At 43.1% G+C, this 14,125-nt stretch overlaps 1 protein-coding gene across 9 annotated transcripts in view; it reads right to left on the bottom strand.

Annotated features, from left to right (window-relative positions):
* The window catches only part of SH3TC2 (SH3 domain and tetratricopeptide repeats 2), a 90,005-nt gene that overhangs the window by 31,599 nt on the left and 44,281 nt on the right, over positions 1 to 14,125 (bottom strand). For 5 of the 9 annotated variants that reach the window (XR_006220765.1, XM_042994691.1, XM_007093710.2 and 2 more), the window contains exons 2-7: positions 11,758 to 11,856; positions 8,609 to 8,736; positions 5,304 to 5,409; positions 3,702 to 3,845; positions 2,448 to 2,649; positions 1,596 to 1,669 (exon numbers count right to left, since the gene is read on the bottom strand). Coding sequence is in view for 8 of the 9 variants with exons in the window: in XM_007093710.2 (XP_007093772.1) it covers positions 1,596 to 1,669; positions 2,448 to 2,649; positions 3,702 to 3,845; positions 5,304 to 5,409; positions 8,609 to 8,736; positions 11,758 to 11,856 (753 nt within the window). In the remaining variant the exon portion in view is untranslated. The other 4 variants (XM_042994711.1, XM_015542690.2, XM_042994704.1 and 1 more) reach the window with 4 other exon arrangements.

The raw sequence follows: 14,125 nt of genomic DNA, 5'->3' as shown, positions 1-14,125 counted from the left end.
ACCGGTGAACAGAAAACCGCTCAGGACCCAGAGGGATTTGGAAGACTTCCCTTCTGACGATGGTCATTACTCAGCTTGATGAGTTTCCCAGCTAAGATCTAGTAATGACATATTTATAAGCTCCGTACCGTCCAGTTTACAAAGTACTAATTAAGCCCATTTTCTCAGATCCTCCCCAGAGTCCCAAGGGGATCAGAATCCCCTTTTTATAGGTTAAAAGGTGGAAGCACAGAGAAGGTATGTGATTTGTCCAAGGAACTCAGTCTCTCAACTTCTGGTTAACACTTCTTTCCGCTAATCCTGCTTTGCTTGGAACGATGGTTTTTATGTGTCTTAGTTTCGGTATTTGTGTTAGCTGTTCTGCTGAAACTACTGGCTTTTTTTTTTTTTTTTTTTTTTTTTTTTTGTCCCCTGACATTTTTGATCAAGTTATTATCGGCTGTGTGTTCAAGGTCAGAAATTCCCACCACTTCGTGGGTTGATGGGATCTGTAGTGCGTTAAACACCTGCAGCGCGAAAAAGCCATACTAAGAGATTTTCAGATGTCCTTTGGTGGATTTCTCATGATATTCGAAGTCAGTTTTATGGTAACATTATACTCATTAGGAACATGTGGCACAGTAATCTTGTGAACCAACGGAGATCACGCTGGTCTTAAGGTGTGGAGTGAGAATCTGAACCCAGAGCAGACGTCACAGCCCTGTATTCATAACTCCAGGGAATGCTTTTACTGCCTCAGATAGCTGAAAATCTTATTTATGGTCAACTGATTGATTAGATCTAATGTCTGGGTTCCATAATTCCCTGCATTTCTTTTTATAAAGTGCTATTTGGGAAAAAAAATAATAAAGTGTCATTGGAGCTCAGAGCTTATAAAATTGCACTTGGGCTAAGTTGGTTGGGAGTGGGGAGGGGCTCTAAGGGTGAAGATGAACGGAATTATATTTCAGACACTTAGAAAACATTACAGTTCATTTCCAGTAGATACACATATACTTATAGCTACATGTGTGTATGTGTATTTATGTGTACTCACATCCTTACACATGCGTACAGAGATTACCTAGAATATACGCATATATACATAATACATAATATTGCATATATATGTAAATATATATAGACTTCATTTCTCTATTCAACAAATATTCACTGAGTATATCCATTGTGTGCCAGGCATTCTGACTCTTCCTACATTCAAGACCCATTTCACCTAACTTTAAGGGAAATTGGAAAAAGGTTTTGACCAGAGATTGAGAACAGGCAGCCTGCGGCCCACATGTGGCCCACACCAGGCTGCTTATTCACCCATATGTCTTTAAATCCCTATGGTCCCTACCACTCCCCTACCTCTCCCATTCAGGCCCTCTCTGCCCCTGGGAGCATTTGTATCAATAGCCCTGGGTTGAGACTTCTCATTTCACAGGCAAGGAAACCCAGGTTATAGAGAGCAACCACTTTCTCCAAGTCCAGGGAGCAGCAGAGGCTAAACAGGAATTCCCATCAATGGACTCCAAACTTGCAGATAAAGTTAGGAGGCAGGGCGATATGATCTCCCCGACAATACGACAATACCGTCTTCAACTCAGCCATACCGATCTGATAGGAGCCTGTCCAATCCCTCTTCCTGGAAAAGCCACAGCTTCCTGGGTAGTTCTTTAGGAACCATCTGCCAATGGAAACGCGGGGTTTGCAAACACAGATTTCAAAAAACTGACAACAGCGAGCAGAATAGTCCGTTAAAATAACAATGAGGGTGATAATGGGTAAGTATCATGGTTATTATTCCTATTATAATGATGACCGACATTTATTGGGCATTTAGGCACTGTGAAAAGGAGAGGAATTCAGCAGGCCTGGGATGATTTTTTTGGCTCTGCGATTAGTTGGCCAGTGAAATAACTAACAAGGGATCCCTTTCCATTATCACTGTCAAATTCTCTGCCAGAGCCAACCACACGGTCCACAGCCTGGGATCGTGCATATTGTCACTCGGTATGTGACAATCTCCCGGTAGGGATTTTCAAACTTTAGTATGGAACACATCCTCTTACGTTCAAAGGGAGCTTATATAAAATGCAAATTCCTGAATCTAATCCTAATAGAGTCTGAAGATGGCCAGGGGGGCACTGAATTTATAGTAAATCCCCAGATGATTCTGATACAAATGGTCCCCAGTCCCCACATTGAGAAACATTGCATTTGGAGATCAGGCAGTAGGTTTCCTCTTAGGTACAATGTCCATCTGAAATTTTGAGTTGTCTCCAGTTTCATCAAGTTGTGCAAATTTTGACCGTTAAAAAAAATGACAAAAGACAAAAAACCATCCAGGTTTTCTTCCCTCCCTGGCACCATGGATGCCCATATGTGCAAGCATGTCTCCTCTGTTCCGTGCAGACCTCAGTTCTACTCTGGGACCCACTCCCAAGATGCAGGTGGCTACTCACTGGTGGAAAGGGAGTGGCAGAGGTTCCAGGGCTGACACGGGCACCAGGCCCCTCTGACCAGTCACCAGGGACACGCCCTCCCACTCGGATCCGCCTTCAACTATTTTCACGGAGATTAACTCCTTCTTCCAAAGTGTCAGATACTCCCCTTCCTTCTCAGGCGGCTGAGCCACAGAGCACACGGCTCTGCAGAAGAAGTGGCCTGTAGATAATGAGAAAAGCCCCTCCAAGGAGTAGAAGGAAGTGAAAAGGGATTATCACACAACGTAACATTTCTAACAGAAGCCGAAATACTTTTCTTCCTGGGAGTCAAGGACACAGCCAAGGGAGAGGCATCCCAGAGAGACTTTGGGATCCCAGAAGAACTGTACCAGGGGGGGAAAAAAGCCACTGAGAGGGAAGGCACTTAAATTAGACACCACAAGCTCTGAGTAATTTGTGAGAATAAGGTTTAATTGGGACTTTGCCTTGAAAAAAAAAAAAATGAAACAAAAATTAATGAAAATACATTTAACGGAATTTCAGTTACAATTGCAAGCTTCTGCTTAACCTGAGGACCAGAAAAGAATAAGTTGATTTGGGCGAATATAATTTCTGCAACTAGATTTTACAGTAGCACAGTATGACATTCTTTCCTTCCATTGTGATTTGTGCAATGCAATCATAAACAGCATCATTTTGCAAAAGATTCTATGCAAATCTGGCTTCTTCACTGTGTCTGTGACATCATCAGTTGTTAACTGATTGGTTGTAGCCCTGCTCAGATTCCTCCTTGTAAACAGATTAGCCGGTGCTCCAAGAAGTTCCCTGACACCATTTTCCTTAATTTCATAAAGTCTTGCGGGGTTTGTAAGATCTGCAATTTTATTTCACAATCCAATCATATATATTTTAAAAAGGGATTCTTACTCTCGGATGCACATTAGTATTGTCTGGGCAACTTTCAAAAAATACCAAAGCCTGGCTCCTACCTCTGGAGATTTAATTGGCCCTGGTGGAGCCCTGGCATGGGCGTCTTCTAAAAATTCCCCAAGTGGTTCTAACACCAGAAAATCAGTGAGACTGACAAATATAGCTGTTCATGGGATGTCAGTGTCAAACCAAGAGATATGTTTGGAGTAATATAACAGGTGGGTTCTTTATGAATATTCTCACCTTTGAATGATTTTTGCCTCTCCGTGTATCCTAATTACTTCAGGGACGCTGATAATAAATATCCACATAAAAGCCCATTCCACCCCACTCCAAGCTCACCTTCCTGTATCAGAAGTCCCAGGTATATTGTTTCCAGGTGTTTCTCATCCACGGAAACTTGGATCTCTGTATCTTCCACCAATCTGCAGTTGAGCCAGTACTTATGGTCAAAGAGGAGATGTTCCAGACATGCAGATACATAGCCTAAGAAATCAAGCCAACAAGATTCCTGGACAACGTGATTTCTGCCATTAGCTGAGCCCAGGAAAGGTTGAGAAAGCTCCTTTTGGAAGTTCCTTCTTGGACTTCCATCCTCAACCTGACCCCATTTAACTGGCATTAGAAGAGCATAGAGAGGTAGCTAGAAAATTTCTAGAGTGAACTGATTCTTCTCAGCATCTGTTGGGAAATACAAGTCATTTTTAAAGGACATTTACCATTTCCAACACGTTTTGAATGCGCAATGAGCTGACCAAACCTAATTACCTTTTTCTAATACATCCATGGAGCAATCTCCAAGATCATAATTTGGACCCTGGGAGGTCCTGGTCACCCCCCACCCCTTCAAGTTTTCCTGACTTGAGTTTCAAATTTCTATGTCCCAGATGATGCAGTGGCTGATGGGCTGCCCATGACCCACAAATGAGTCAGGATTTTCTTTAACATCCCCTCTCTGACCCTCTCCATCAGTCATGCTCAGTATGGTCTCCCTTGTTAAAACCAGACTGGAAACTCTGCAAATTGCAACTATGGGTAATAATTCACACACGCCTATAAATGTGAATGACTTATGTTAAAATTTTGCTTCTGTTTGAGACTGCCTCTTTCTTAAGATGCAAAAACCTGTTTTTTTCCATTCTGACTCTCCATTATACCTGCTTAGGTCTCGTGTGTTTTCTATAATTGTGCATCTTGTACTTTAATTGCACATAAAGCACCTGGGGATCATATTAAAATACAGATGCTGGGCCAGTTGGTCTGGGATGGGTGCTGGGATTCCACTTTTCTAACAAGCTCTACATGAGGCCAATGTTGCTGGTCCATGGAGTACACCTTAAACTGGAGGTGGGTCTCTAAATGGTCACAGGAGATGCACAGTATGGAGAACAGAAAGTCGCCATGACTACAAGAGAAGCTATACCTTCTAGCCAAGAGCCATCTTGACCCCTCCCTCCCTCCACAAGGTCATTTCCTAGAAAACCCTGCAATCTGAGTCCCCTTTAGCAGATAACTTCCCATCCCTTTCTTTGACCCTTTTCCAAAAACATGGGCTACAGTATCCAGAGCTTTACTATTCTGAGCAGCTACTCTGATCTTACTGAAGACTGGTTTCCTTTTTTTTCGAAACCATCAATCTGTATCTCTCCCAGTCCTTTGAATTTAGTAGATCACTAAGAACTTCCTGCCAGTTGATTGATTATCTGAGAAAGTAGTCTCTTCCTGAAATCGAAGAAATGTGGCACATAGCATTTGAGGGTAGTAGTCAATATTTGCTTTAGATTTAGTTCCAGGTAGTTTGTGACATTTCAAAAGTTAACCACCCACGTTAGGGCTCTACCTCTTTCAGTTATCAGAGCTGGGCCAATTCCCCAATGTCAAGCCCTACATATTGGCTGAACTTTGATGTAGTTACGTCCTCCAGCTGCTTGCTCCACATCATACCTAAGTTCAAGTAGGTGGAAAACTTCCAGATTTCCTCCATGGTCTTGAAGGTGATGAGGAACTGAGCCTTCTGGGACTGGATACCCACCAACCTGGCTGAGAGGTCCTGGGTAAAGAGAACAGTGAGAAGACCTGGGGTGACAGCGTCTTGTTAATGATCTCATAGACACGCAAAATGCTTCGTATGAATTTCTTGAGTGTGGCATTGATTTGTTTTTATATCACCAAAAAAAAAAAAAAAAAGGAAACAACCTAAATGTCCATCAATAGGAGACTGGTGAATTATGATTCATCCACGCAATGGAATATTATGATATTACTCAGCCATAAAAAAGAATGAGGAAATTCTTGGTGCTCTGACACAGCTCCAAATATACGCTGCTAGATGGAACAACAGCCACAACAGAAAGAAAGCAAAGTGCAAAGAATACCTTTTGTGTTAAAAAAAAAAAAAGGTGTATAAGGGAAGGGGAAGGATAGATAATAGAAGGCACCTTGAAAGAAACTTTGATTGTGAATCTATGTCTAATGAGTATTTTCATAAAGCTGACAGAAAAACCAAATTACACAGAAACAAAAATCATCCACAATCCCCCCTCCTAGAGATCATCGATGTTAACACCCTTGCGTATTAACTCTGAATCCTTTTTCCTCTCCATGAGTTTGGAAGTAACTTTTTTTTTTTTTTAATTTTTTTTTTTAACGTTTATTTATTTTTGAGACAGAGAGAGACAGAGCACGAACGGGGGAGGGTCAGAGAGAGAGGGAGACACAGAATCTGAAACAGGCCCCAGGCTCTGAGCAGTCAGCACAGAGCCCGACGCGGGGCTCGAACTCACATACTGCGAGATCGTGACCTGAGCCGAAGTCGGACGCTTAACCGACTGAGCCACCCAGGCGCCCCTGGAAGTAACTATTTTTATATAAGTAGAACTACATTATGTAAGTTGTTTTGTAATCTTTTGTAACTAAATAATATTTTGTGAACCAGCTCCCTTGTCATTAAATAATCTGCATTCTTCTTAATGGTTACATATGTCATTGCTACATTAATATAATTAATTCTTAACATTGCCTTATGGTTAGACATTTGAGTTGTTTTCATTTTCTTACCATCCTAAACAGTACCGTGATAAACATCCTAGAGTTAAATCTTTGTACACATCTTTGATAGTCTTGACGCAAGTTATTCTGAGATGTGCATTTGGGAATGCAGACATTCATGTTTTCAATCTTAAAATGCGGGAGCCAAACTGCCCTCCAGAAAGGCTGTGCTAGGCCAGTTTGCATGCTCCCCTACCCCAGTTTTTTTCAATAACTGAGAAAACAGGCCTGAACCACTATGCAGACTTGGTTTTCCCTTAAAATCTTTTTTCTGTTTCTTGTCCAAGCTTCTACAGTTGACTATAAGGACTGATGGCCAGAACATCCTTTCTCCCCCAAGCCAGGTCCTGCCATCAAAGATCAACCCCCGGAATACTGTTCTGGGAGAACCCTGTGGAAAGAAGAGGATAGAAAGAGAGGATATCTACCCTGTGGATAGAAGAGAAGAGGACAGGAGAGAGAAAGAGCCCTCAGGTCAACAAAGTCAAAACGCTGGGGTTCTCCCATACCAGGCCCCAGGAGTCCCCAGATCCTTGGATGTCGATCCTGTTGCTCAGAGAACGGGCTCTAGATAAAAATTGATTTCTGGGAGATTCATCAATTGTCAGGCACCTCACAAAGATCTTTATGAACATTGCCTCATTTACTCCCAATAACCCTGTGAAAAGAGTACGATTACACTACTGAATACATTCTAAGATGCACTTTTCCCACATTTGACAATTTCTGAAACAAGAGAGAAGGAAGCACGGCATCATACTTAATTGGCAGTATTTCTTTTCTTTCCTTTGAGGTATATAAGATGTTGGTGCATTTTATAATCAAATGGCACCTCAGATTTAATAGAAAATGGTCCTCTCCACGTCAAGAAGGGCCAGGCACTTCTTGATTGCCAGGTTAAGCAATCTGCCCATGGTCACCTGTGTGTGTGCCATGGCACCTTGGCTGGAGCTGAGATCCAGCTGACTCCAGGTCTCAGTTCTGGCACACAAGTTTGCCTGGCTCAATCCTCAACCCAGCAGACCACCTGGCTCAATCAAACCCAGCTCTTGCCCACGCCGAGAGTGACTCAAATTTTAAAAAAAACTATGGTGCCAGTTAGCAGCTCGTGCCTCCAAGTTCCTGAATTCTGGAAATTAAAAAAAAAAAAAAACACTACTATTTATAATTTGTCTACTATTTATGGAGTATATACCACCACCCAAGCAAAGCCAAGCTCTCTACAGATACTGACTCACTGACTCCTCCCAACAAACCAAACACTTTTTTTCTTTTTTTTTTTTTATACGTGACAGATTAATAGAACACATTTCCCTTTATAATTTGTATCAAATTAATTCAGGGACTGTAAAAATAACAAGAACATATTAGTTTATTACATAAGGTAATATTCTCTCTATCCCACCTCTAGTTGCAACAATTTTTAACCATTTCTGACTTTGGCTCTCCTAGTAAGTCCCTCCTAAGCTGTAAATAATTTGGCCATACCCTTCTTCCTTGGTGTAACAACTGAAGATACTAGCTACCCACTATGAAAGAGGACGAATTGGTTTTTTACTTCAATGCCTTTTTCCCTCCCATTCTAAAATGTATAGTTACTAATTTTTGATTGGCAATTTTGGTAATTTAAAAAAATACATACTTATTGGTTACCAGTGTTGAGGAAAGGGGACAGAGGAGAGTTATTGTTTAGTAGGTACAGAGCTTCCATTTGGGATGATGGAAAAGTTCTGGAATGAACAGTGATGATGGTTGCATAACAATGTGAGTGCACTTAATGTCACCAAATTACACACTGAAAATAATTAAAGTTGAGAGTTTATGTTATGCATATTTTATCACAATAAAAAACAATAAAATTCCAATCAAAAAAATTAATTTCATTTTTTTTTAAAGTATACTTGATAGATATCATAACGATTCCCATCCTACACAGGTAAGTAACTTGTGGAAGGTCAAACAAATAACAGTGGCAGATTTGAAACCGTTTTCTCTGACTCTGCAACTCCTCGCCAGCTTCGGAGTGCTGCCTATTCTTGTTGGGCAGAAAATATGTACATTTTCATTCATTGTTTCCTTCAGTCAGCCCTGTTCTTGAGGGCCTACTTTGTTCCCGGCACTGTCCCAGGTGCTGGTGAACCTTGCAGCGGCCGGACGAACACAAGGCAGGCTCAGAATCGCACCCCTCCATCCAAGCTCACCTTAAACAGTGCACGCACCTCCTGGTCCTCATTCTCCAGCGCCCAGAGCCGCCTCCTGGCTGCTTCCTGCAGGGGGCCGTTTACACACCTCCTGGAGCGGCTCTTCACACTGAAGGAGAGGGTCAGATCTTAAAGAGAAGAGAGAGAGAAATGCAATCAGGTCAGGCTGGAAATGCAATAAAAGGGAAGAAAGAATTAGATGAGGCCCAATGCTTCCCACACCTAAACCTTAAATTGGTATCCTCATTAATTAGAGATTACAAGTACTCCTAACTACCTAACAATCTTCTGAGCACCTTTTGAAAAATGTCCCCCAAGGCAGAAAAGAAAAAGAAAAGGCTGAAGCCCCAGCATGTTCTGGAATCCGAGGAGTTGCTGTTGGTTATTCCTGCTTTGAACAAGGTATATTTCTACGCTGCCTGGCACTGAATGCCGATACAAACAGGTAGACATATATTGCCTCCTGTGAATGATTTGTGAAAGTTTTGAACAAATACCAACTTATCCATTCATAGGGAAATGTATTAATATGTCAAATGTATGATATGTCATAGATATTATGTACTTTATATGCTATGCATACACCATACGTTTTTCTCTAAACCATTTCTTTCTAATAATGTTTCTATTAATGTTTGTCAGGGTAACTGGTAATGTATTAAAGTCTACCTTTAATTTCTTCAAAATGCACATTTATTCAACCACTATTGTGAGCAGAGGCTGCTTCAGGCACTGGGGTATCACAGGAACAAAATAGACACGGTCCCTGTTCTCACAGAGCTTGTATTCTAGGCAAGTAACCCATTCGGTGAACACAATAATTTCGGAGGGAGAAAAGTGCTACAAACTAAATGCAATCAGGCGAACAGACAGAGGGACCAAGCACTTGGAGGCTGAGGTATGCCTTTGAATAGTGTTGTGAGGAAAGGTCATGCTGAGGAGGTGCATCTTATAACCGAACTTTGCCACATGCCTTCTTTAGACAATAAGTAGCCATCTTGTTAATAATTAGCAAACGCAAGGAGCCAAAAAGGCATTGGACGGCATAACCATGGAGGTCTCTCTTCTAATCCTAACTTGCAGGGACTTTGCAAATCCCTGAGCACTTTAAAGACGGCCCCTTTCATGCTGACCTGGGTAACACAAGGCAGCCTGGAATCCTACCTGTAAGAGGCCCATTTTTAAACTAGAAGTCCTGAAAATGTTGTGGCTGCCGATTGGCTCCAACAGGACACGCCCAACTGACCTGACATTGGTATGAACTGCGGGTGGATGTGTGTTCCACTCCGTTCCTCCCTGGCCTGCGATCTAATCTCATCCAAGCCGTCCATCTTCAGCAGCCGAGCGGATCCAGTCTTCTGGGAGCCTCACTGATCAGCGCGCTGACCTCTCGGAGGAAGCAGGAGGCGAAGCCCAGGGAGGCGGAGTCACACAGACCTGGGCTCAAGGCTGGGCTCCGCGCTGGCTAACTGCCATGCCCAACAGTTAATTACCTCTCTACACTTGACTTTTCTCACTAGCAAAATGACTTGTCAAATAACCTATCTCACACAGCTTTTAAGAGGCTTACAAATGAGATTATGCATATAAAGCTTTTTGTTCAGGGCCTCCAACATAGCAAATACTCACTTAACACCTTAAACGCTGGCTCTTGACCCTCACAAACTTCCCACCCCCACCCCAGTGCTACAGCAATTCCTGATCTCTCTGCTCTCATCTTGTCACACCTGTAATCAACCTTGACTCTGACTGATTCTGGGATGCCTTTTTGCCAAGCCCATCGCTCCTGTCCTTCCAAAGCCTGACCCAAACTCCCTTCCAGAATCTCTTGCAATAGCCCCGAACGAATGACAGTCCTTTCAGTGGGGATCTCCTTGCCCTGCATATGGATCCGTGGATGTGTCACTCAAAAGACCGGATTTAAATAAGCAAACTGCTTTTGAGATCCCAACAGGTGAGAGCCATCCGTGAGAGCCTCCTGTCTGGGATCCTACAGTGCCCTCAGCATGACCAGACTGGGGAATAGATCAAGTTCACTCCAGCGTTAGTGTGAAGTGCATTTTGTCGTTTTTTAAAAATCTTTCTGAAAACTGGTCGTTTAATCATGCTAATGTATCTGATTGATTTTGTCTCCGCCTCTTCTGCATAAAGGAGAGATTGGCAGCTGGAGTAAAGTGTCCCCTTCTCACTCCGTGACTTTCCTGGAAACAGCGTCATGGAGGAAAACACTGAAAGATGGAAGAGACCAGCCCCGGTTGGATAAATTTCACCTACACGTACCCTCTGTTCATTGGCCTTCATGCATCGAGAAGGCAAAATGCTGACTCCACTGCCTTCAGGAAACAACAGATGGCAAGTTACCTTTTTTTCCAGGATGGCCCAAGCTGACAGACAAATAAGCAGACTGACACAAGAACAAGAAAGGGCAAGGTTTTTCTCATCGTCAGCCCAGCAGCTGGACAGAATTGAAAAAATAATAATAATAAAAATAAAGAACCCGTAATGACAAGTAAGCAATATCCATTTACCTAGTTCATGTCGCTTGTAACATTCATAATGCAAATCTTTTTCGCAAATCTAACACTTGTATGCCAGACAGGAGCACATGCTTGGAGTGGCAATGAAGCACGGTGGTTATGAACAAGGACCCAGGTTTGATTGCTTTTCTCGTCACCTACTAGCTTTGCAGTGGTGGGGAAGTTGCCTTTCTCTCTGGGACTCTGCCACCTTTGCAATGGGGAGTTTGGCGGCACCTCCTAGAGGTGAGCACGTGAGAATGAGACGCGATCACTTAGCACATGCTTGACACACGATTTGCCCTCAAAAAAGGTCCCTGATGATGATATACTTTCTTTAGTATAGCAAACATATATGGAGCTCCTAATACGTGCTGGATCATGAAGAGCTTTGAGTGTCAGTCTGAGAAGCTTTAACTTAATCCTGCAGGCAATGGAGAGAGCACCGGAAGATTTGTGAGCAAGTGAATGTCATAGTCAAGCCCATGCCCACAACGATGCATTTTGTGGTGGTGCCTAGAAAGGATAAGAGGAAGGGAGCTTGCAGATGGGAGACATAAGGAGGTCACTGTGGTATTCGACATGGATAATATTTGTTTCAACAAATAGGGCTTCTCTTTAGGGTTTAAATACCTGGAGTCATATTCTGTGACAGGAAACATTTTTCCTTGTCTTCAGATGAGGTTATAACCTCACTCGATATGGTTGGATCCTTGGAAGGAGTTTCTTTACCTGGAGGAGAGCAAGTGAAAGATCATTTGTGTGGGTGTAAGCAAGATAGAAGCATGGACTCTAAGTCCTTGTCAAGTGACAATTTTTTTCTCCAGGGCTGGTGGCATGGAAGAATTCTCACTGCTTGCACCATTACCTTGTAATTATTTAGTACTCAACTGTTATCAAAGACCTGTCACACATGCTCCCTCAATCCTGCAGTCGCCTGGGTGCCCCTGTTTTATTTAAAATAAACAAGGGCGCCTGGGTGGCTCAGTCGGTTGAGCTTCCAACTTCGGCTCAGGTCATGACCTCATGGTCTGTGAGTTCGAGCCCCGTGTCGGGCTCTGTGCTGACAGCTCGGAGCCTGGAGCCTGCTTCAGATTCTGTGTCTCCCTCTCTCTCTCTGACCCTCCCCTGCTCATGCTCTGTCTCTCTCTGCCTCAAAAATAAATAAACATTTAAAAAAACTTTTTTTAAATAAACAAACAGAACAGATTCGTGCTCACACGTCAGACTGGGTCCCCTGGCTGAGTACCCTGAAGATGCTCATTCTGTGTTGAGCCTTCAAGGTCATTATAGATCTGAGGTCCATGGGTGGATCACAGAAGTGTTAGAGCAGAGCAAGACAGAGTGGTGTCATTAGGGAGATGACTGAAGCATGCATGGTTGTCATGGACCTGAAATGTACGATGGTCCCCAGACTGTCTGCCCACTAGAGTCTTGTATGAGATCTCCAAAATGTTCCTATCTTCGCAGCTGTAGAATTGGAGTGAAAGGAGAAGAAAGAGGGTCATGGCATAGGCTAGGGTTAGGAAGGAGGCTATTTTGATGGCAGAGAGTTGAAAAGAGAAGCGAATACAGCCATAAAGCATGGGGCAATGGTTATAAAAGAATAGAAGGACATTTCACAAGTATCACTGGGAAATGTGGGCCTCCTTCGTGGTATCCCGAAAATACAAGAGAACTCATTGACACATTACTTGTGTGGTTACTCTGTTCCTTTGACCACGAAACTGCTCAAGGACTATCCCATGGGATCAGCATATTATGAGCACTACCTTCTCCTGGAAAGAGGGGTTAGGAATCTTGGCTCAACCACTCTGTGGGAGGCACAAGGTTAATTCTCCCAGTTTCTTCAACTGTAAAACTGTGCTAGGTCAGACTCAAGGAGACCTACCAGCTTCCCATTCTGGACCTGTTCTTCTACTGATGCAGCCCAAGAGTGATAAGGGACCAGCAATCACACTCCATCCACTCACTGCTGATTGGTGCTGAGCCCAGATTCTCACACTGCTGCCAGGGGTCTTGGCCTCCTCTCCATGCCTATGCAGCAAGATTTTGAGGCCCAGGTGGAGGACCTTCCATTTCTTCATAGCAGGAGCAGTTAGCACATTTGGGGGTGATGTATAGGGAGAATGAAATGGATTTGGGTTTGAATAGGCAGAAGGAGGGGCCCGTCAGCTCACAGTCTTTCATCCAGTCCATCTCGTTAGGCATTCAGTGCTGAAAGCAACTTAGCTGGAAGGCTGGCAGTCATGAGCTATCGAGCTATCGTTGAACAGGATTATTTTGTGGTTCTGCTCCCAGGAACCAAAGGTAACGGTAGCAAAAAGCCACAGGCTTGGGAATCGTGAGATAAGAGGTTGAGCACAAATCAGATTCTCCCACACCCTAGCTAATGACCTTGGGCAAGACATTTCACCCATCCATTTTCTGAGGCTTCACTTTGCCACTCATAAATGTCAGACTGATCTAAGTTAGTGTTTCTCAACTCTGACTGCCCACTTGAATCACTCAGATGGGTTTTTAAAAATAGCAGTGCCTAGGCCACATCTCCAGAAATGCTGACTTACTTGCTTCCTAGTGCAGCCCAGTCATAGACATTCTTTTAAATTCTCCAAGTGATTCTAATTGGGCCCAGTGTTGGGAACCATACACCTAGACTGGTGCTTCTCAAACTTGAATGTGTGTATGAATTGCCTGGGGATATTGATAAAATTTAGATTCTGTCTCAACTAGGTTGAAAGCCTACGGTTCTGCCTGTCTAATGTGCTCCCTAGTGGAGCTCCTGCTGGTCCCAGGAAAACACTTGGAGTGGCGGTCTGCTTCCCTACTCTGAGACGCTGAAAACTGATTGACTAGAGGCCAGAGGCTATAACAAACCCACAAGCATCTTTTTTTCTTTTTTTGTTCTTTTTTTGGTCGTCTCTTTTCTTTTCCTCCTCCCAACCCCCAGAACAGTGAATTTTTTAAAGTTTAAATTTGAATTCCTTGACATCATTTAGAA

This window comes from Panthera tigris, chromosome A1 (genome assembly GCF_018350195.1).
Source record: "Panthera tigris isolate Pti1 chromosome A1, P.tigris_Pti1_mat1.1, whole genome shotgun sequence".
Classification (NCBI taxonomy): Eukaryota; Metazoa; Chordata; class Mammalia; order Carnivora; family Felidae; genus Panthera; species Panthera tigris.
Note: the sequence above shows the minus strand (reverse complement) of the source record. Positions and strands in the feature narration are given on the sequence as shown.